The sequence below is a fragment of the Rhinopithecus roxellana genome, chromosome 5, assembly GCF_007565055.1.
Source record: "Rhinopithecus roxellana isolate Shanxi Qingling chromosome 5, ASM756505v1, whole genome shotgun sequence".
In the NCBI taxonomy this organism is placed as follows: Eukaryota; Metazoa; Chordata; class Mammalia; order Primates; family Cercopithecidae; genus Rhinopithecus; species Rhinopithecus roxellana.
This window is the reverse complement of record NC_044553.1, coordinates 25,022,715-25,047,899: the sequence shown is the minus strand read 5'-3', so window position 1 is coordinate 25,047,899 and position 25,185 is coordinate 25,022,715. Positions and strand designations below refer to the sequence as shown.

The window sequence follows — 25,185 nt, the reverse complement described above, 5'->3', positions numbered from 1 at the left end:
CATGTTTATAGTATGTGCATATGTGTGCATGTATGTGTGAGCATGTACATATACTGGCATACATGTGTATATTAGTATACCTGTGTGCACATAAGTGCATATGTATGTATAAAGCCTTTATTTATCAAACATTGAAAATAATTAACTAATTTAGTTCTATAATACAACTATGAAAGATGCAGGAACTATTTTCATTTTATGTCTTATGAAACTACAGTGCATATGACAAAGTGATTTGCTTAAAGTCACAAAGCAAAAACTAATGGAACCATGTCCCAAGCTAAAGACTTCTCCTAATTATAGTGTTTTTTTCCCTCCCATAGCCTGTTTTCATTACCTTCCTGTTTATCCACTGGCTTTCATGAGACATGTTTGCTGCCAATTGTGAATAGGTTAGTTCCCCAGATGACCCATGAGTACCACACAAACTGCTGACTGCATCTTGTGAGAATTCTAGAAGGTAGGGCTATATTGGCCCTGAAGAAATTTCTTGATGACTGCTCCATGGTTTTATGGAATGTAGCAGAGTATTCTCTGGATACTTCAGAGTTACTCCTTTTTAAGAGCATGATATTGACAATTCTTTTTACTATTGGAACAATGACATCTGAACAGCATGCCTGACCTTTGCAAGGTTAAGCAGAAATGCAAGTGTTCAAGCTGAAAATAGAACCTGTTGTCTAATACTGAGCTTTCTTTCCAAACTACTGACTCTGTTTTATTATGTACCAACAGATATTAGTTTTTAAACATTGTGGTGCTATGATCAAACTCTGGCCATTAAATAGCCAAGATTTTTACATTAAACAAGCCCATTAGCAGTAGAGCTGGTGCTGTGGCACCTGAGCTAAAACCAGGCACCCTTTAGTCCAGCTCTGAGCCTTGAGTTTCTTTCCCTCACCTGCCCCTTCTAACCCTAAACCCAGAGCAAAAATAATAATGCCACAGAGAAACCTGTAACTTATTCTTAAGATTGATTATATTCAGACTAATGCATTTTATACTGTCTAATGTTTCAGTAATGGCCCCAAAGGGAGACAGCAGTCATTATAGTAACAATGAGCCTAGCACTAGTGAAGTATGGTATTCTCAGCCTTAACGTAGCAGTTGGTTCATTTGTCAGAATAAGAACAACACTGTTTACAGAAAGTACAACTCAGCAATGCATTTTTAAAGCTGGCTGCCTTCAAAGGGCACTGGCCTAATAGTTTTATTTATAGTCAACAGTTTTATGTAGATTATGCTTATTGTTTAGAGTCCTGCCACAGTGTCCCTGAACTTTAAAAGAGTTATTTTTTAAGAGGTTATAATGCATTTCAAAAATATGAATGCTTAAAGTCTGTAGGCAAGCTTTAAAATGTGTCTAATTTGCATTTGTTAATTTCAGTTGATGTTTTTATAAACACGTTGTGGGATTTCCTTTCAGGAGAGCACAGACATAGATGACGAGGAGGATGAAGATGACAAGGTGCGTATGTTCAAGAAAGAACACAAAAAAACACTAGTGTTGTCAACAGATAGCATTCCTCCAGGTCGAATCTCTCTCCCCCCCGCCTTTTTTTTTTTGTATTATAGAGTTACCAGTATAGTAATATTATTGTAACTTTTTAAAAGGATATCCATTTTTAAGATTTTTTAAAGTGACGTTGAAAAGGGTAAAATAGAAGGAATAATTGAAATGTTATAAAAAGCATAACTATAGGAGGCCTTTTATTGGATGCAAGCCAAGATTAGCCTTCCCCTTCATAGATAAAAGGTAGCCTAGGAAGTCAAAAGTAAATCAAGTGAAATTGCTGTTTCTTTAGGCTCATGTCTGCACTCTGTGGGGTGGTCACCCACTTCCGTGCCTGTCATTTTCCCAGCTGTTCCTGGCAGTGTTTTCAGCTATATGTCTGTGTACATCTGTCCTTTTCCTTCTCCTGGGAGAATCTCTCAAATCTGCTGCTTTTGTTGTCATTACGCTTTCAGACAAACCTTCTGGAATAAAATGAAACAAGTGAAATGCCAAATGAAATGCTACTAGCTTAATGGACTTCCAATCCCCTTAACCTGTGGGTATCTGGGGCGAGGGATGGTAACATGTAGGAGGCTTGTGGAGAGAAAAGGGCAAAAGGGGAAACCTTGAGAGTAAGTATTCCCATGTAAATGCCCATTGAATAGAAATGTATTCAAAGACACTGGCTCTATGATACAAAGAGCCTTAAAATTAATTGAGTGGACCAGATGGTTTTGCCCATTTGAAGCAAATGGGGTGGATTACAAAGTAAATCTTATTTGTTGTGTTAAGAGGATCATTAATAGCAAAATAATAAAATCAACTATAATACTTTTAAAGGAAAAATGACCTTTTTCAGAAAAGGGGTTTCACAGATGCAAGTTTCTTCTTGATGTCTTCATGTTAGTGGTTTCTGAATGATTAAATCATTGAATATTGTCAAAGGAAAGCTAAGTTAATAAGGTTTATAATGGGATGTTTTACCAAAAAAACAGAAGTATTAATGAAATTATTTTAAACCTGTATGAGGTGATAACTACAAGTCTAGGCCTCCTGTTCTTCAGACTGGCCAGCTATCAGGTGGGGGTTCCCACAACCCCTTTCTTGGATTCAATGAATTTCTAGAATGACTCACAAAATTTAAGGAAATATTTACTTATATTTACTGATTATTACAAAGGACACAACTCAGGAACAGCCAATTAGAAGAAATGCACAGGGCAATGGATGGGGGAATGGGTGTGAAACCTCCACACCCTCCCTCTCTGGGCACACCCTAGAGCACCTCCATGTGTTCACCAACCCAGAAGCTCCCAGAATATGGTATTTTTGTTTCTATGGAGGCTTCATTACATAGGCATAATTGACTAAATCTTTGGGCATTGGTGTTCACGTCAATCTCTGGCCCCTATTCCTTCCCTGCAGGCCAGGGCTGGGGAGGACTGAAAGTTGTAACCTTCTAATCACATGGTTGGTTCCCCTAGCCACCAGCTCCCCCATCATTAGAGGCTTTCCAAAAGTCATCTCATTAACAGAAATTCAGGTGTGGTTGAAAAGGGGCTTGTTATGAATAGCAAAAGATGCTCCTCTCACCTTTCTAGCTCGAGCTATTTTAGCAAGTGAGGACAAAACCAAATATTATAGCAAAGATGTTCATATCTCTCTTCTCACTTAGGAAACTCCAGGAATTTTAGGAGCTTTGTGCCAGGAACCAGGGACAAATAACAAACATACATTTCTTATTATATTACAACATCACATTAGGCAAAATTCTAAATATTTATAAACCAGGCCTGGATGAAAGGAAGATTTCTTCCTGTTTGGCCAAGCCTGTTTAAATGAACCACCAGTAGAAGAGGATGTCCTCTACGCTTTAGGAATAACTGTGACCATGTGTCTTTGGCCCATCTAATAAAGGAGAGTATCCAACAAGAAGATGAATGGAAACATGGTATTCAGTGACTGGCAGGCAACAAAATCAGGTCATAGTCAAGACCAGTGGTTGTCAAGGTCTAGTCTACCACTGATGTACTTCAAGAGCTACCTAGAGGTCTGGAGAGATAGCCCTTTGGTCTGTGCTTTAAACCTTTCTGGGCAAGGATGACTGAAGAAGGAGTTGGAATGGCAGCATCCACAGGGATAAGCCTGGGAGCTGTTGCATTCATCTCAGCATGGCCCAACCCATACCAGTTGTGCCCACCTGTCTCACATTGAGGGCACTGGCACTAGGGTTTTCCTCAGTCCCCCCAGGGAAAATTTATTCTTAACATGTTTTTATTATAGTATTTTAATAGCACTTTTTAATAGACAGTACAACCATGGTGGTTTTGCTTTCCCAATTTTATATTTCTATGAAATCTTCTAGAGGAATAAATCTAAAATGATATTTTGACTTCTGTTTATGTCTCTCCTGCTTAACACAACCCTTCTATTGTTAGGAAAGACGGGCAAATTTTTCCATCCTTGTCCATCTCTTTTCATTCTTCCTTCTGTAAGGGATTTGTAAACTAAAGGGATCTTCAACTTTCAGACTTTTTGAGTGCACATCCACATATGTATTACAGCACTTGGTTTCTTCTCTGTGTAGATCAGCTTCTACCACTGAGATGTGCTTGTCATAGACCAGGACATACAGTCACGGGGTGACTCCCCATCTTAGTGAGCTGGAAGAAAGGTCTTACCCACTGAGCCCTTCTGGCTTCTGTTGTGTGTTAGACATGACAGACCATGCTTCTGGGAACTGTAACACACTCAGTGAGAAATGAACTGTTTACAAATTATAAACACACAGCCATTTTGTTCAAAACCAGAAGAGGAGAGAAACTCCTTTCTACCCAAACCATCCATCTTGAAGGTGACACTCTTTAATTGCCAGTGCTCCTTCCCTCCAAATACCATCACAGACGACTGTGGAAGATAAAAGCGTGCCGGGGCCTGTTGGCACAACTTCCTTGGGAGATGAATGCTTTGCCATGTTCTGCCTGTCTCTCATGCACAGACCAGGACACTGTCTGGGGTCTGTCATTCTTTTATTGTCTGGAACAGGGATTATTGTAAAATGACATCACTGTAACCCCTTGTTCCTTAGCATTGTGAAAAGTTCGTGGTAGTAACTTGTATTAGAAACCAGATTAGACTTCACAATTTTGCCTTTTCTTTTGTGGACTTTCAGTGGTAACATAGAACTTTCAGGTAACTAGGTTTTTGCCTTTTAGGAGATGAAATGTACAAGCTAAACTTTGAAAAGAGGAAATCCTCCTTTCTAGTACCTGATGGCTTATGTAAGAAATTGCTTGTTACAAGTCTAGTTTTCTAGGGACTCCAGAACAAACAGATAATAGCTAAGTTCAGCCAACAGCAATCAGTTGACATTTCCTATTTGTATTAGATTCCATATGTGGAATCCTTCCATGTGGACCTTATTTGTATGGATGGATTACAATGAAAATTGCATTAATTTTCTACACAGTAAAGGTCAGTAATTGAAGCATGAACCAAGAAACTATTGTGTAAAATGCTGTATCCCATACTTAGGAAAGGTCATGCAAGACAATAATATCTTGTTTTCATTACAGAAGGTATAAATACTTGCATTAGAGTTTCTTTCTTTTTCCAGCCCAACAATCACTTACATAGAATATTTCAGCATTTTCTATTAACATCAGGAAGAAGGAATCATAAGGGCATGTAATAAAAGAAAAAAACCCCTGCTTAATGCTATCAAAAAGAAACAGTGCTCTAAGGCTTGCATTGTGGGTTGGTTTGTTCATAACTAGGTTGTCAGATATAGGACTTGAATGATCTGTCCTTTTAGGATCATCAATGAAGTCACAATTGCCTGACAGTGTTTATGAAAAACAATATGACCCTTTTATGTCAGTTGTAGATGAAAAACATATGGACATTTTCCTTTAAGAAAATAAGAAACATCCATTTTTGTTGATTGACTGAGGAGCATATTATAATAGAAGGATGCAAATGGATATTGTATCTATATTTTATTTTCACAAATTAGTTTGTCATTAAAATTTAAGTACAGTTTAAACCATTAATTTCAGTGTTTAAAATGATTTTCCATCCTCTAAATTGATTAGCTAGTCCCTTCCTCATTGCCCAGACAGGGCCTTCTTAGTGGGAGAAGCACATGGCATGTATCTAGAAGGAGTTCTCACTGTGAATTAACCTGTAGAGTCCTTTGGATGATGTGGTTAAGTCCACCGTGCCTCATTCCCTGTGTTTCCTTGTGCCAGAAAGAGAGAGGAGATGATCTATAATATCCTAACCAGAGAAAACTTTTGTTCATGGAGGTCTTCTTACAATCTAATAATAAGAGTAGTTTTGTCTATAATTCATTTGTGCTCTTTTTTTTTTTTTTTTTTTTTTTTTGAGACAGTCCCGCTCTGTCGCCCAGGCAGGAGTGCAGTGGTGCCATTTCGGCTCAATGAAACCTCTGCCTCCCAAGTTCAAGTGATTCTCGTGCCTCAGCCTCTGGAGTAGCTGGGACTACAGGCATGGGCCACCATACTGGGCTAATTTTTGCATTAGAGATAGGGTTTTACCATGTTGGCCAGGCTGGTCTGAAACTCCTGGCCTCGTGTGATCCGCCTACCACGGCCTCCCAAAGTTCTGGGATTACAGGCATGAGCCACCATGCCTGGCCTGTTTGTGCTTTCTTCAGAATGTCTAAAACATAGTAAATTGGTTAGATTAGTAATTTTTAAAACTATGACATAAGCAGTGATACTTACAATGATAAAGTGTTGTATTTTTAAGAAAATAAAAAGCCAGAGAGTATCTTTGAATGGTTGACACTAGTTGCATGTGCACACACTCACCTTCAGGGATATACAATTTATATATAGGGCATATTGTAAAAGACCTGCTTATGGATAATTTTCAGGGGAATAAAGTGTATGGGCATTCTAATTTAAGTCCTTTTAATTTGATTTAATATGGTTTTTAGTGATGAAGTGACTTAATTGCTAACATTTTTATCATACTATCTTTCAAGCCTTTTATAGTGAAGTGAATTCCAGCCAATTCTTAATTATCAGTTTATGCATGTTTTGGATGAGAGGGGGTTGCCTTCCCAATTTCCTGTAGTCCTTTGGCAAATCTACTTGCTCAGATATGCTTTTTAAAAATCAAACTCTCGGCCGGGCGCGGTGGCTCAAGCCTGTAATCCCAGCACTTTAGGAGGCCGCGACGGGCGGATCACAAGGTCAGGAGATCGAGACCATCGTGGCTAACACGGTGAAACCCCGTCTCTACTAAAAAATACAAAAAAACTAGCCAGGCGAGGTGGCGGGCACCTGTAGTCCCAGCTACTCGGGAGGCTGAGGCAGGAGAATGGCATAAACCCGGGAGGCGGAGCTTGCAGTGAGCTGAGATCCGGCCGCTGCACTCCAGCCTGGGTGACAGAGCCAGACTCCGTCTCAAAAAAAAAGAAATTAAAAAAAAAATATCAAACTCTCATTCTTAAAAATGTTTTGACTTCATAACCTTTAGAAGTCATCCAGAAATAATATTATCGATCTGGCCTTTTTGAACATTATTCAGAGCATCCTTCTTATTATCAAGCTCACTAATATTCCTAGTATAAGTAGATCTTTCTGATTTCTAAGGATTATAGTATGTTATTCTCAAATATTATGAAATGTGATATGCTAGACTCAGTTGGATGAATTACATATCCTTCTCTTAGCGAATGTGCAATTGTCTGACCAAATATCGTCAGAGGCTCTGATTTTTTCACAGTTTATATAGATTGAGTATCCCTATTATAAATACTTGAAATCCAAAATGCCCCCAAATTTGGAACTTTTTGAACTCTAATTATCAAAGGAAATAATCACTGGAGCATTTTGGATTTCTGATTTTTAAATTAGGGGTGATCAACCAGCATGAAGCATATATTCCCAAATCCCAAAACAATCCACAATCCAGAACACTTCTGGTTCCAAGCATTTTGGATAAAGGATACTAAACCTGTATTGCATCTAGATATTCATTTCGCATTACTTAGAATTGTCACATCATGAGAAGGTAGAAGACATTGGACATTGCATCCTGATTATCCACAAGTGATTGGTTTTCTGAAAATAGTAGCTATGTCTTTTGTATTTAAAAATAAATCCAATTGAGACCATCCTGATCAACATGGTGAAACCCCGTCTCTACTAAAAATACAAAAATTGTATGGGCATGGTGGCACACACCTGTAGTCCCAGCTACTCAGGAGGCTGAGGCAGGAGAATTGCTTGAACCAGGAGGCGGAGGTTGGAGTGAGCCGAGATCATGCCACTGCACTCCAGCCTGGTGACAGTGAGACTTCATCTCAAAATAAATAAATCCCTCATCCGTTTTACTGTGACTCACCCAATTATCCAATGAGTTTATGCGATAATTGATTGAAAGGGGGGAATACCACTTTTTTCTTCAAGGGAAAAATAATCACTGGAATAAAGTGTTAAATAAAACAAGAATAATAAAACAAGGCCATTTCAAGTAAGAATTATTTAAGCAATTAGATTTATAAAAATATTAATATTTTAGAGTGTTCACAATTTGCAGACTGCTTTTATATGCAGTAGCTCATTCAGTACTCAGAACAAAATATTAAGTTTCATAGTATCTTCTGTTGTCTACAAATGAACAAACCAAGGCTAAGAGAATTTCAGTAGCATATCAGATTTCTCAGCCAGGATAGTGGCAACACTCAAACCCATGTCTTCTGGTCTAAATCTTATTTTTGACCATGCTCCATTGTTGTGAAGGAAACCTGTCATTAATTTATTGGTTCATTTTTCTGCATTATTTTGCCAACATTTATTGATGTCTTTGTACTAGAGTCTCTATGAATACAAAAATTACAACCATAACCAAGGTGCTCATAGTAAATAACCCCAATGCCCTAAGATTACTGCCTTCATCAAGGTTTGTAACGTTGTTGTAAATGCTATGTTGGGAAAGACAGGAGAAATGCTAGGTGAAGCAGGACTGCTAAAAGGAGGTGATGTTTGAGCTGAGTCTTAAAGTAATAATAATTACTTAACTTGTTCCATTGCTGAATCACATATTATCTTATACCCACTCCTTTACTGTACCTGGGAGAAAACTAAAGGATTCACACAGCTAAACCAGCAACTGCTGCTCCTGGTATATTTATCTACAGTAGTTACAGTTATAGAAATTAGCCCTGTTTACCTTGTGGTGGTATGGTGTTCTGTCACTTAGTACAGAGTGACTTTTAATGAAATCAATCTTTCAAGGGTCTAGGTTCCAAATATATTTTTTCCCTAATCTGTTGCCAATTTTTCAGTTGTATTTTATGAGTATCTTCCTATTGAGCTGATTGTTTATTCCTTTTACTTTTTCAGCCCTATTATTTGATACTAGATGAGATCCATGTTGCAGGCCACACACACACAAAAAAGTGTTGGTAAATACCAGTACAGAGTGTAAGTGCTTTATGTAATGAACAGATAGAGCAATATAAAACCACTTAGAAATGATATTGATTCAAAATCCAAATACTGTTTTATATTCATTTCCCAAAGCAAAAGAACTACTTGAGAAAGAAGTACACTCCAGAAAGAGTACAGATCTCCCCACTCCATTTTAATAGCATGAGCTGTGGAGTTGACTGTGTGTGTGTGTGTGCGCGTGTGTGTGTGTGTGTGCGTGCGCGCGTGCGCGCGAGTCTGCATCCGCGTCCCTGCATGCCCACAAAAATGCCTCATGGGAATAAATTATTAATGACAGTTCCTGGTGCATTGCTGGGATTCCCAAAGAATAATTTTTAATTTCATGTATCAGAAATATTGCTGCTTGTTCTTTGTTATGACAGATGCTAAGCTTTTTTTCATGCTAAATGCCACTCAATCTGTTTCTAATGTTTATAATTTTCTAAGTTTTCAAATTATAGCCTTTTAATATTCAGTGGGATGAAACAGACCAAACATATTGTTTAAAGTCTAAAGGTATATTTTTGCATCTTTAGTCTAGATGATTGAAATTACTGGGGGAATTTTGAGATAAAAATTTTTGCATTAATCTCTTCTGAGAATTCTGTTCATCCTGTGACAACTACTATTCAGTTTTTAAGCATGTCAAAAGGATTTTTTCTGACATGGTCAATTTTCAGGACTCTGTCTCTAGTTTTGCTTAGGGAATTAATAGAGAAATGAGAAGTTTTCTAAATCAGGACATGTAGGACAGATTTAAAGTAACACCCTGATTATATAATTAATTCTTAGTTGTAAATTCATTTTGATGGTGTTAATTCTCTGCCAGAGGCTCTAAGCTAGTTTATTGCACCTATAGTGCTATACTCATTGGAGACACAACGTCAATAAGGCCTTAAGGAAGGAAAGATTTGCCCTCTGATTTTTAAAATGTTTTTTCTTTTTTAAAAAAGAACAATTGTGTTACAACACAGACACATTATTTGTTCTTAGTTCAACTGCTTACAGAAGTTAGCAAAAATACTCAATCCTTTTAACGTTTTATAAATGAATAATGAAAAATAGTGGGCTTGTATTCATCTTCATATGATGCATATTTTTAGGTTACCAAGTTAGTTTGTTATTTTTCTCACAATGAATGCCACTCTTTATTGTGTATTTAAAAAAAAAAACAAAACAAGGAAACCTTATGAAATTTGAAAAAAATCCATGCTTTCATCTTTTATTTGGTGATGCAGGCTTGCTCACAAAGTAGACCCCTAAAGCATGTGAATTTTACTTATGCTTCCATATTTTTTCACGTTTGTAATGAGAAGTGATACTCCTCTTTTTCAAATATAGGAATCTAAAACTATGTATTTAGCTATAATAATCTTGTTCATTTATTTAATCACACCAGTGGCCTTCACTGTTTTTATTACACATTTCCCTCTGTAAATTGGAAGCCTTATATGTTAAGGGAAAATAGAAGCACATGTGAGAGCAGTTCTGTCTTTCTGAATGAATCACTGTTACTCTTCCTAGGCAGTTTGGTAGCAACAGCAGATGTAATGTTGTGTTTGCTAAACTGTGTTATCGCCACATTCCCTGGTTCAATCTGAAACGTGTAAATAAAGCCAGCATGATGCAGATGGAACTGCAGATGATCTTTCATACAACTCAGGGCAACATGAGTAGACTTGTCCTGGAAGATCATTTTCTTTGAAACTTAAATTAATCCCAGTATTCTTTAAACTAGACAAAAGGTTGTTCCTTCTTTTGTAGCTTTGCCTTCTTGAAGGGAAGTAACTTGTGTTTTTGAAGCACCTGCAATATACTAGGTACTTTACATATGTGACAATATTTAATTTTCTCCACACTCCAATCAGAGTAATGACAATGATCCACATTTTCCAAATATTGAACTTGAAATTCAGAAAGGGTAAAGAACTTGCCATCATCACCAAGCTAGTAGATGACAGGACCAGAGTTGAACCCCGTTCTCTGACTCCATGGTCTGCCGTATATAACATCGTTTAACTTCCCTGGACTTCAGTTTCCTATACATGGAAATACTAATACTAAAGGCTATGTAATACATCCTGTGATATGTCCATTGGTATATTGCTAGGTATAAAGAGAAAAGACCCATAAAATTGGTAGTATCTTACTTTAAAAGAGATCAATTTTGCAGTACAGAGAGTGAAAAGCGCATTTGCTATTAGGATGATTAAAATGATTGATAGAGGTATAATGCAGATTGAGAGAACAAAAACAGTAGTCAGCATAGACTGGCATCCTTAGGAAGAGGATTCACAAAAGCCATCAAGCTTGAGTTGGGCCTTTCAGTCATTCTGCTATATTTATAAGGTCTAGACTCTTCTCTCAAACCGCAAGCATTTGCTTATTTCTTGGGTCGATGTAAATAATTATTTAATACTACTGTAAACCTGATAAACTATTTTTGTCCTGTATCCATTTATTTCTCCATCAAACAAGCACTGTAGCAGCACTGAGGATGGACCCACCACAATTATTGGTGCTAAGAACACAGGATCAGATAAAACAGCCTGGTCTTATCTGTTGATCCCCCAGTTCAAGCAGGGTATAGACAAAAAGAGGGTAATGGAAGATATTAATGAAGCATCCAAGCTACAAAAATATAATCATCTTCTTGTATCATACAAGCTACCATACCTTGATAAACACACATTGTCCAAAGGTCATTTTTAAAGCCTTTCAGAGAGCAAAAACTACATTTACTGCTAACCGTAAAGATACCTGAACTCAGATGGAAATTTTCCCTCCCTCACATGAGTAGCAAATGCCTAGTTCAGGCATTTTAAGGAAGGGGTGGAAACACATGAAAAAATGTGTTTTTTTTTTTGTTGTTGTTTTTTTTCTCCCTGTCTAGAAGATACTCTGTAAATAACTGGTTCGTTTCTTTACTGAAGAATTTTAAGGAAAAGTAATTCAGGTTCACCACAGATCCCTGTTTTCCCAGAAAGTTTTCATTTACTAATTATCCTTGTTTTTAAACTATTGTATTTAATATTTCCACTATAACAAGGTGGGATGTGTTGCTTAGGCTTTCAATTTAAGCTTTCAGCTGTTTCTGTGGTCATTACCAGTAACCCATGAGATGCATGCACTGTGACCAGAGTTCTCAAAGACTAACACCAGGTTAACTGTAACAACCAGGAATGACCCATCTCTATTTTCCTGACTCTCTTCAGGGCTGAATGACTAACATCCAGCTTTAAAGGAGAGCTTTTGCATGGTCCATAATAAAACAAAGTGCTCTCAGATGAGCTAATCCCTTCTTGCTTCCGGCAGTGGTAGAAAGCATGTGATGTCTACTGGCCCGTTAAGCTGTGGCCACTGCCAGGGCCTGTAAGATTCAGGAAGCTTTCAAACTGCCTATTCAGAATGGTTAGTAAGGGAGATGAGAAATAGGGTAGGTATATGTTAAATATTTGCATAATTACTCTCTGTAGTGAGTAAATGTGCACTTTTTTCTTTTTCAATATGTAAATAAAAACACAAACATTACATATTTAATGAATAATCATGTAGAGAGTACATTTCTCAAACAGTTGTCAATAAATGTTTACATTTCTTCTCTACCCTGGGGCCTTGACTTGATCATGTCACTGACATATGTAAACCTAAGTCACAAACCTGCCAAAGAAGCCTCAACAGCTACTTCAGGAGGAAGTATCTAAGAAAATCATTTCTGAAAACATTATTTTAATGCATACAGCTAAAAATGTGTGTTGATATCTCTCTCTCTGGAGCATGACTTTTCATTTAGATCAAATGACTATTTCTTCTGCATTAATGTATATCATTTTCCATTTCAAGATTTCATTGTACATATATGAAAAATGACCAAGTAGCTGTTAATCTTCGCGCTAAAGGATGCAAACACAGTATCAGAGAACTTTGTGAAATTATTTTCATTTCTTACCTAATATATGGAAACAAAATAAGCCTTTGCAAGTTAACTCTACAAATACTGTAATTTCTAACATCAGAAATGCCACTATAAATTTAAACATTTATTATCGAGAATTATTTAACTTTACAATGATAATATGAATGCAAATTTTGATGGAGCAAATATTGCAACTAATAAGATATTCCTCCAAAATGAAGAAATATGAGGCAGAAATGTACTTGGTGTTGGCTGTGATGCACTAATTATTCATTAATTGCATCCAGACAAGTGATAATTTTCCACCACTTGCAAAGTTCTAGTGTCCACACTTATACTTTTTTTATATACACAGTTGGGATATCAACAAGGTTGTGTGATAAAGATACATCACATATAAAGATAAGCGTTGGCATGGCAGTATGTACTTTTTCTTTACCCATCATCATTTTAGAAAGGTTTGAACCTTTGAAGATACCTCAGTTAACTCAGACATTCTCCAAAATTGGACTCTTTTGTGGAAAAAAACCTCTAAATTATGATCATCATCAGTTGGAAAGTTTTATTCAAAATTTTTTGTGACTGAAGTTCTAACTTCATTTTTGGAAGCTTTTTCTGAATGGAAGTGAATTTTTTTTTTTTAAGTGGCCAAAAATCACTTCATTTTTCTATGAAAGCAGCATATAAAAGGTCAAATGCTATGCATGATTCAATTTTTAAATTCTGAAGTTATACTTTAGGTTATTTTTATTATTATTTTATTAAGTGGAGTCTTGCTCTGTGGCCCAGGCTGGAGTACAGTGCCGCGATCTTGCCTCACCACAACCTCTGCCTCCCAGGTTCAAGTGATTCTCCTGCCTCAGCCTCCCTAGTAACTGGGATTACAGGCGTGTGCCACCACAACAGGCTAATGTTTTGTATTTTTAGTAAAGACGGAGTTTTACCATGTTGGTCAGGCTGGTCTCGAACTCCCAACCTCAAGTGATCTGCCCACCACGGCCTCCCAAAGTGCTGGGATTGCAGGCATGAGCCACCACTCCTGGCCTAGATTATTTTATGGGAAGAATTCTTGTGATTTTTAATACAATAAATATACATTCTGACCATTAATGGAAAGAAATTTAGAAGGCATTTATTTTTCAGCATACATTTTGTTAAATGTTCTAACATATTGTCTTGAAAAAATGTTTGACAGGAAAAGTTCCTGTAAATGAATACAAGAATACAGTGCCTTTGAAAATATTTGGGATGATGTATATACAGATTTCAATATTTTAAAAATAGATTGAGAATATTGTCCATGTACCACATTTTTGTTGTGAGTTTTCAAGGTACCTAAGTGCTCGTAGAAAGTGTTACTTTTATTTTTTTTAGACAGAGTCTTGCTCTGTCGCCAGGCTGGAGTGCAGTGGCGCCATCTCAGCTCACTGCAACCTCTGACTCCCTGGTTCAAGCAATTATCCTGCCTCAGCTTGAACTGCAAGCACGCGCCACCACACCCAGCTAAGTTTTGTATTTTTAGTAGAGACGGGGCTTCACCATGTTGGCCAGAATGGTCTCCATCTCCTGACCTCGTGATCCTCCCGCCTTAGCCTCCCAAAGTGCTGGGATTACAGGCGTGAGCCACTGTGGCCAGCCTCAGAAAGTATTATTCATTAAAATTATGGTCTACAGTGGAGCCAATTAAGGTGTCAATTTAATGACACCTCTGAAGGTGATTGATAACAATTTCATGAAATATTAGAAATAAAAAGATGCCACTAAAAAGTACGTTCTTTTGAAAAGTAATCCTGACATGGGTATATAGACAGTTGTAGCTAGTAACTGACTAAAATATACGAATGTATATCACAAATAATCCTTCTTCTTGTGTCATTTTAAAATATCCAGATGATCAACAAATTTAATGCACAAAAGTCTATTTGAAAATAATGTATTTGTGAAATAAAAATGGAATAGTTTTGTAGGTCCACCAATATAATAAAACCAAGTTATCAGTTCATCCATATTTCAAAAATTAATTCTGTTTACTTCTACTCTTAAAAAACAAGTCCAGATGATAAGTTATTCTGTTACTCAAGATATAGTAAGACTCTTTAGCCTAGTCTTTGGATATTTAATACTCCAAACATCAAATTCTTTATAAAGTAACAGGACTTGTGAGCATCGTTATTTTGGCATACTAACTCATGCTTTCTTCACAACCGGAACCTCACTATTTGGGTGTTTCATAGGGGAAAAAAAAATTGAAATAGGAAGTTTTTATTAAATTAAATGACGTGGAAACTTGAGTCATTTTCCAAGAAATTGTTTTGACCTAAACTGGATGCTGCCAAAAAGAGGAAGCCACTTTTGACCTTTGGGTCAAATTCCCTCGTTCTTTCAAATGTTCCTTTATAAACATGAATACTTATGTGGCAGACAGAGCTGGGTTTTCACCATTGTGCCCATTAATAGATGTCAGTGGACTCATGAATTAGTACGCTCTGGCAGCATATCTAATTTTTGACACAAACTGCTTGAGGAATTAGAGTAAGGGGAAAAAATTCAAATTAGGATAAAAAACTAAAAGTATCTTGAAAGTTTGATGTTGCAAAAGGAAACAATGGACCTGGTTTTCCTTCTGCACAGAATGAATGGATAAAGGAGTAGTCTTGTTGGTAAGAATTTATTCAAACCATTGCAGTACCCTTTACTGGAGAGGGGGCGGCAGTGAGGCATTCTAGCCTGTGTTGTTCCTTTGTCTGTTTCAGCCAAGTAGTTTCATAAAGGCAGATGCAAGAAGGGAGATTTGTGCTTTTCAAGATTTGTGTCATATTGGTGCTTTTTACCAGCAATCCCTATTGGCAGTGGGTTCTCTTTCACTCCATCCATGACTCCAATTTGATGGAACAAAGGATACAAGATGAAAATGATTTTATTTTTTCCTTTTGCAGCACAGATGGTATTATAGGAATGTCCTCTTAAATTTAGAAGTGTTTGCTTCATAGTTTAGTACAATTTTCACCCAACTAAAATTCTATGTAGGAAAAAAGTTTTGTAAGAGCTGTTTGAGGTTTTAGGTTTCATACAATAGGTGTAGTGGCTGCAATGACCCAGAGAGACAGGAGTTGAGAGCTCATTGACTACATCCCAATTACCGCAAAGTCCATAGGGGAGCTAGAACATAGCATCAGAATATTAAAAATAGTGTAAAAATACTACTCTTTAGGGAATCTTCTGACATTTGAGTGATTTCTAAGTAACCTGCATAACTGTTAGTTATCTGGCATGGTAAAACACATGTAAGGTTTTCTATAAACAAAGTAAGGATAATATTGTTAGAAAGCTGAATTCCATTTCACATGAAGCATTGGAGATTAAGGAAGATGAATGTATATGTGCTTCCAATGTCATAAGGAGATCACAATCATTTGCTGATCATCCCAGAAGGGAATAATCTGGGTAGGCTGCCGCCCCAGCAGTACACTATAGGGTTACTTTGTAGCATGTCCATAGTGGCTTGCTTTGTTTCTGAAGTGGTTGCCAAAGGATGGATGAAATGTTATCAGGCTGGCAATATATTTAATACATGCTTAAAAATGCAGCAGAGTTTGACTAAGATGTTCCAGTACTAGGAATCATACTACCTCTGTCTTCAACATGCCAGGAACATCTCTGATAGGAGAGGAATATAGGGTGATCTTGCAGAAAACCTGTGGAGACAGAGAGGAAGTCAGAGGTAGCCAGACTGACGGGATTGCAGAGTTCTGTGAGGGATGCAGCAGCCTCCACAGGGAAGTGAAGTGCTTGGTTCTGTGAGGCTTTCCTTTATCACCTCATGACAATGAGGTAGCAACTGAGGCTTGCACATTAGGAATGGTAGCATCTGAGTGAGTGAACAGATTTTTCTGGGGGCGGGGAGTCCATATTTAAGTTGTAAAACAATGATTTATCTCTTGTAATCACTCTATTGGTAACATCCTTGTTATTATAACATGTTATAATATTTTCTGTATCGGCATGTTAAAAAATGAAGTCACAGTTAAGTCTTGCTTTTATGTTTTCCAGGAATCGGAGAAAAAGGGGTTGATCGAAAGAATCTATATGGTACAGGATATTGTTTCAACTGTTCAAAACATCTTGGAGGAAATAGCTTCTTTTGGAGAAAGGATTAAAAAGTAAGTTCTAAATTTGTGTTGTGATGTTTGAAGTAGACCTGCTATCCACAGTGACAGTGGGGTTATGGCAGTGGGGTGGGAGAAAGGGAGGTCAGAAAATACAAACACGAACTAAAGAAACACTCTTGGGTTAGCCTGTCTGACTTCAGTTGACTTCTTAACTTCACAGTTGGGTGGTACCTCACAACTGGGGTGACCATAAGGCCTAGTTTATTCCAGTCACCCCAGCATAAATATTAGTAGTGTCCCTTTTCACTCAAAAATATATCAGTTTGGGTGATAACTTATAGATATTTAAAATGTTACCCTATTCAGAAATAAAAAGAGAAGCAAATGTGCTAAAAAGGAGCCTTTTCTATCTGAACCACGGAACTTAGTAAATGCCTTGAGTAACTTTTCTCTCCAGTTCTCCAAAGAAAGATACATATCTAGTACCATCATAGATGGATAAATGTGAAGTTAGTTCACCACATATATGGATGTCTTAGGACAGGATACGACTCTCTGGCCTTTTTTAGAGAAAGTTGGCAATATTTTCAGCTTTGTGGGACATATGGTGTCCGTCCTGACTACTCAACTCTGTTGTTAAAGTGTAAAAGGAGTAACAGTTAATATGTACATGAATGGGTATGATATGCATTCCAATAAAACTTTATTTATAAAAACAGGAAACATGCTGGATTTGATTCACAGTCTACCCACAGCTTGCCACCCCCATCTTAGGACATGATAGCTAAACTGTCTAATGGAACTCCAGTTAAGAAAGACTGTAGATTCATATGTTTTGTTTGTTTTGTTTTATACATTATCAACTCTGCATTACTTAGTTTTCATTTGGCACCAATAAATGGAAGGTTTTAAATTTTTTTCCTTTGAATTATTAACTTCCTTCTCCCTTTAATCTAGAATGGTGTCAACCATGTTCTTTCTAAGGATTAATTCTTACTTTGTTGTTCGTGTCTACGTGGATCAGCCTAGTTTCTTTAAGTAAAGAATGTATTGTTGTGGATTTGCATGGGTAAACACATTAAAAGTGGTGCTAAAAAACAAGTGAAAGTCTTATGCATTAAAATGCAAGGAATCCATAAATGATATTAACATCAGGAAATATAAGTAGTTAATATGCAACTTTATGTAAATACTAATGTTTTTAGTTGCATAGCCAATGAAATTGCCCTTGAATGCCCATTTATTATAAGCATAGTTAACATGTATGTTTAAAAATAAGTTATAAATTAATTTTAAACAAAGTTGATGAATTTCTATTGAATTTACACAGTTATACCCATTATTAATATCTTAAGAAAAAACAACAGAATTTTTGCTCACAGATATGATGCCTATATGCTTCATTCTTGTAGGTTTTATATCAATTGGCAAAAGATTCTTACATTTACCCTCAAAATGTTTACTATAAACATATTTGGAAGTAAACATGAATAGCAAAATGAGGAGGGTATCATAATTCTTTATTCATTTCCTCACTCAACTATCAGTTTTTGAGTTTCAGACACTGACGTGGTCTAAGAATGAGAAGTACATCCATAATTACAATAGTGATAGCAACACCAACGGTTGTCGCATGCCAGCCAGGCACTCTTCTAAGCCCTTTAAACAGACTAGCTCCTTTGAGGAGCTACTTAAAGGAGTAGGATTACATCATTCAAACAACCCTATAAAGTAAGGATTGTTAATATCCTCATTTTACAGATGAGGAAACTGAATCACAGAGTGATTAAATTTGTAGTCCAGGATTACACAACTAGTAGCCATGTAGCTTGGATTGGAACCTGTCCTCCTCATTACTACACTATAATGTCATTATCCTCAAGGAATCTCTATTTCAATGAGGGAGAAACAGAGTAATAGCCAATTAGAATTCAGTAGCATTAGTGGTAGGGAACAGTAAGAGAGAATTCTGGGAGAGATCTGATCAGCCCAGGAAGAGATGTAGGACAAAGACAGACCGCGGGCAATTCTGAAGCAGAAGAAACTTATCAGCATCTCTGAGAATAGGAAGAGATAGCTGGGCAAAGAACTGATGAATGAGGGATTCAGGAGTGGACAGCCCTTGTGCAAACGCTCAAAGCTCAAGACTGTGTGGGAGATACAGGGAGATGTAAGGGATTTAGTGTGTCCATGCCATGGACGTGTGGTTGGCAGTGCCTAGAGATGAGGTATGTCAGGCAGGCCTTGAGGAGATGGAAAAAGTCAAAGTTCAGTGAGGGACGTATTGGCAGCAAGGAGGATAAGAGGACACAGCGTGGGGTCAAGACCCGGGAAGGAAGATCATGTTGTTTGGTAAAACTGTCTCCATTCTCGAACATCTCTAAAAGACAAATGTGGCTGTTGTGCAGTTGATAATGTAAAAGGAAATGTGTCTGAGGAGAGAAGAGGGCAGAGTGATTTAAACAGGCTCCCAACCCTCCAGTGCTTTGAGGGACAGCTGTGCCCAGCACAGCTGTGGTGGCCATGTCTGAGATGTGTCTTCAGCCCATGAACAGAGTACTGTTCTGCCCAGCTGCGACACAGGAAGGCTTCTAAGGCCCAAATCCTATTAATTCTTGGCCATTCATTATTACAGTGACCTTAAAGTCCCTGCTGGGCATTCAAGTGGGATGTCATGTGTAACCCTGTTGGAATTCCATTGTAACTCAGTGCTTAAGAACCAGGAAAACTTTTATTCAACTCTTGGCAACTGGCAAAAATATAGAAATACATAAAACTCTCAAAGCAAGGCTTCCCTGAAACTGATGAGGGGGGACCCCAATGGTGTTGCATTTATGTGGAATGAACTATATTCCTTTTTTCCTACTCTTCTCTAGTCACCTTCCCTAATATTACACAAATTTGAAATGAATGTATGTATGAAGCCAAAATATTTTACTCAATATGTAGCATTTGGCTGGGCATGGTGGCTCACATCTGTAATTCTAGCACTTTGGAAGGCTGAGGTGGGCAGATCACCTGAGGTCAGGAGTTAGAGACCAGCCTGGTCAACATGGTGAAACCCCGTCTCTACTAAAAATACAAAAATTAGATGGGCATAGTGGCACATGACTGTAATCCCAGCAACTCGGGAGGCTGAGGCAGGAGAATCACTTGAACCTGGGAGGCGGAGGTTGCAGTGAGCCAAGATGGCACCACCACACTACGGCCTGGGCAACAGAGTGGGACTGTGTCTCAAAAACCAAACAAAAAAACAAAAACCATGCAACATTTATGCTAGACAGTAGGCAGAGCAGTGCAGGAGAGTGAAGCGTATCATATGTTCTATCATTATGGAGTGAGGGCTCTAACCCTTGTGTCATTGAGTGGCTAGGGAAATCTCCACAGAGGAGATACTGAGATTAAGGTAGACCTAAAATAGGCAAGTTATTCCTACAAATGTTCCAGGGTAAAACTTAGAAGCCACCTTCATAAGAAGTACAACTTCCCTGGGTAGGAATGATGTGAAAAATACTACGCAGAAGATGGGCAAGCAGGTTAAGTTAAGTGGTTGCAATCCTGAGGTGAAGTAGGCTTGGAATCCAGATTTGATTCCAGTTAAGTGGTTGGAATCCAGGTTAAACAGGGCTGGAATCCTGATGGGGCCATGCTGAATGAGAGACGGATGCATTTTGTGTTTAATTCTAGAGTGACATATCAAAAGGGACAAAGAGTGAAGACAGAAAGATCAAGGAGGGGGCATCAAGAATGATGTTTGCAATCACAGGCTAGTGTAGAACCATGCATATGTGAAGGAAAGCCTTTAGTAGAAGACAGGACAAAATAAGAACCTACAGCAGAATATGACCAGTAGTTTTCATTTCCCTGGGAAGAAGAATCAGAGGACCTCATTTGTCCAAGCCCTGGAAACAAGGAAATAATCTCATTGACACAAGGTCAGTGCAGTGGGGCAGCCAGTTGGGGGAGGACCCAGAGAATATACCTGCACCCACATTCTGGGATGTGGTCACAATCACAATAAGACACTTTGTAAAACAACATTTTCAACAAAATCAACATGCCTGTAATCCCAGCAACTCAGGAGGCTGAGGATTTAGAAAACAATGTTCTTCCATATTAGTGAGCCCATGTGGTTGAATGAATGAAGAGGATTCCTTGAGTTTTTTCATTAATTGAGAAGTTAAAGTCATTTGTTTCATAAGGGCCCAAGTCAGGGATTACCTCTGAGGATTTAGGGAGCTGTCAAGTCAGGAAAACTGGAGAAATCTATGAAAATGTTGTTTTACAAAGTGTCTTATCTTGAGATGGTAAAGCTTTGATTTACCAATCTTCTTCAACTTCAGATTTTCTATGGAAGATGTTCTATGATACATGGGGAAAGAGTCTAGTAAGGTTTTAAGTGTTAGGGGTATTGCTACTGAGTGTCTTTGAATTAAATCCTCAACATTATAAACAGGAATATTCAGCTAGATTACATGAGTAATATGGGCTTATTTACATTTTTTTAAAGTGCCTACTACAGAAGCAGTGAAGATGGGATCGTAAGCCAATTTTCTGAGTTCAAATCCCAGTTTCGTCACTGGAAGTGAATGATCTTAGGCAACTTATTTGACTTTTAGGACTCAGGGTCCTCATCTGTAGGATGGGAATAACAATAATTTTTGCTTCATAAAATGTAAATGAATTAGTACGTATAAAGAGTTTAGACCAGTGGATGACGCGTAGTAATCACATAAAAATATTAACTATTGTGAGTATTATTTTTTGGCCACTGACTTGACTTTCTTCCTCTGTGTCTTAAATAAACCCAGTGAATGCCCCATGCCCTCCTTCTAAACAATTTTAACACAGAAGTTGTACTTCTGAGGTGCCAAATTTTTGAGAAATCTAAACTTGTGGGTTGCTGAGGGGAAAATGCATTCGTCAACTGACCTGGCTCTTAGAAGGCAAATCTGACAGGCTATGTGGGAGAGTGAGTGTGTCGCCCAACCCCATTTCTAGAAAGCACATGACACAAAATACACTTGTACACACACAACTGTTGGGATCTTTATTAGGACTGCATTAATTGGGAAAGAATTGATATCCAGATACATGTTTAAGTTTTCTAATATATGAGCTTGTTGTATTCCAGTGGAATATCTCTTTAGATTGTCTTTAATTGATCTCATTATTATTTTAGAGTTTTCTGTATAGAAGTCTGACTTTTTTTGTGAAATCTATTCCTGACTACTTGATAGTGTGGTGTTAGTTTAAATGGCATCTTTTTTCACATTTCATTTTCTACCTGTTACTCACATATAGACATGAAATTAATTTTTCTGCTTTGTTTCTAATAGCCATGGTAAACTTATCTTATTTTTATGTGAAGATTATTATTCTGGATTTTTTCCTTAGATAAATGTATCATGTAAGAATAATTTTTTCTTCATTTTTCCAGCCCTAGCACATTTCATTTTCTTGACTTGCTGTACTGGCTATTAGCTGTCATACAATGTGGATTAGAATTGGTATTTTGAGGCATTCTTTTCTCTTGGGATCTCAGAAAGAAAGCTTTCAACATTTGACCCTCAAGAATGATGTTTGCTGTAGGTTATTGTAAATATGCTTTATCAGATAAAGGAAGTTCCCTTTTTATTCCTGGTTTGCTATGAGTTTTTATTTTGAACATGAGTTGAGCTTTCCCTAACATTTTTGCCTGCATTCATTGAAATGATGTTATTTTTCTGCTTTATTTTGCTTTATGTGGTGAATTATTTTGATTGGTTTTCAAATGGTAAACCAATCTTACATTCTTGGAATAAACCCAACATTGCTGTTCTATAGTCCCTTTATATCTGGCTAGATTTTATTTACTTGTTTTTGCTTGGGATTTTCGAAGTTATGATCATCAGGGAGATTGACTTATTTTCTGTTCTTGAAATTTTCTTGTGGCTAGGTTATTCTAAACTCATAATACAAGGTCAGGTAGGTTCTATGTCTTTTTTTCTGGAAGAGTTTATGGGAGTATGATATCATTACTTCCTTTAAGATGTATAGAATTAGCTGCTGAAGCATCCAGGCCTGAAGTTTTCCTTTGGAGATGATTTTGGATGCAATATTCTGGAGATATATATATATAGTCAGCCATTCTATTATTTCTCATCTGTTTCTGTAAATTGTAATTTTCAAAGAGTTTGTCCCTTTCATATAATTTTTTTACTTTGTTGATTTAAAGTTGTTTATAACATCCTCTTATTTAATGTCAGTAAGATCTGTTGCATTGTCTACTCTTCTATGCTTGATACTGTTTTTTTATCTTCTTTCTTCTTGATGGGGATTTATCAATTATATTAGTCTTTAGAAATAAGTATCATTTGCCTTTACTAATCTTCTCTATTTCCTGCTTGTTTTTTCATTAATTACTACTCTTATATTTTTCTAACTCTTTAAGATGGATAATTAGATCACTTATTTTCAATCTTTCTTCTTTCTTAACATAAACATTGAAGGCTCTACTATTTCCTGTAAACACAACTCTAGCTCCATGCCAAACATTCTGGCATGTAACATTCTCATTATCATTCAAATTTAGTTAAAGCTATTTTCTGATTTATCTTTTGATTTCTTCCTTGGCTAAGATATGTATTGCTAAATTCCCAAGTATATGGAGATTTTCTAGTTATCTTTTCATTTCTGATTTCTAGCTTAATTGCTTTATGGTTAGAAAATATTGATGCAGCAATGGACTTTTGTCAATTTTCCATGTGAGCTTGAAAAGTAGATCATTGGATGCATTGTTCTCTCTATATATTTATTAGATTAAATTTGCTCATCATATTCAAGCCATATTCAATCAGTATTTTTACTGATTTTTGTTTTTGTTTGGCTTGTTCTATCAATTACTTAGATGTGTTAAAACTTTTCACATTGTTGTACATTTGTCTAATCCCCCCTTGAATTTTGTCATTTTTTGCTTTCTATATTTTGAAGCTATGTTATTTGGTTTGTAGATGTTAAAATTATTATATTATCTTGGTTGATTGGAGCATTAATATGAAGCAACCTATTTCTTGCTAATACAGTTTTTTCCTAACTACCTTGTTGACCAATATTGGTATGGCTGTACAGTAATCCTCTATTATCCATGGGGGTATGTTCTCAGACCCCCAGTGGGTGTCTGAAATCATGGATAGTACTGATCTCTGTATATACTATGCTTTTTCTTATACGTGCATGACCTATGATAGTTTACTTTATAAATTAGGCACAGTAATGGATTAACAATAATAATGAAATAGAACAATTATGGTAAGATAATGTAATAAAAGTTATGTGAATGTGGTGTTCCCCTCTCTTTTAAGATATCTTATTGTATGTAATATTTTGGAACTCCGACTAACTGAAACCACAGAAAACCAAACTGCAGATAAGGGGTGACTACTGTCTCACCTTTCTTGTCTCCTTTTCTTTCAACCTGTCTTTTTGTTTCAAATGTTTCTCTTGTATCTCACTATCACTATCATTTCATTGTAGCAGTAATCCCTGCAAAATTAATGACATTTGCAATTGCATTTAGATTTAAATCTGCAATTTATTAATAGTAGTGTTTACTTGTTGGTTCTGTGTCTTTTTATTTCTTCTATATCTTTCCTCCACTTGCTAGGAATTGAAACACTCTTGCTATTCTTTTATTGTCATCTTAGAGTTAACAGCTTTATTTGCCACAGTCCAATATTATCACTTTTAATGCCTTCCCAGTCAGTGCAGGAACTTTCTTAATCTGTGTTCCACATCTCTTTGATATCTGCCATCTTTTTCTTCTTCGTGATGCCTTCTAAATACTTTCTTTGGAAAATCTTGGACTGTATTAGTTCTCTGCACTTTAAAATCCTGTCCAATTCATTCATTGGGTTTTTAACTTCAATTATTGTAGTTTTCATTTTTCAAAATTCTATTTGCTTTATCAATTTTTCTTGTTTTTCATTTTCTTTTGGATTATATCCTCAAGTGTCTCTTACATGACTTTTAACATATTAAACATTATGATTTAATATATTGGATTAGATTTCAAAATCTGAAATCTTTCAGATTTTGTTGGCTCTTACTCATGGTGTCATGTGTCCTTTTGTGGTTTGGATTTTTAAGTATACAATTATATTCCTTGGATTTTCATGTGGAGAGTACTCCAACGTCATAGTTGATGATGTAGTTCCTTGG

At 36.8% G+C, this 25,185-nt stretch overlaps 1 protein-coding gene across 3 annotated transcripts in view; it reads left to right on the top strand.

Annotated features, from left to right (window-relative positions):
* Positions 1-25,185, top strand: part of MCTP2 (multiple C2 and transmembrane domain containing 2) — a 262,919-nt gene that overhangs the window by 219,832 nt on the left and 17,902 nt on the right. For all 3 annotated transcript variants that reach the window (XM_010371429.2, XM_030930371.1, XM_010371430.2), the window contains 2 exons: positions 1,427-1,468; positions 16,928-17,037. In XM_010371429.2, the coding sequence (XP_010369731.1) occupies positions 1,427-1,468; positions 16,928-17,037 (152 nt within the window). The remainder of the gene's footprint in view (positions 1-1,426; positions 1,469-16,927; positions 17,038-25,185) is intronic.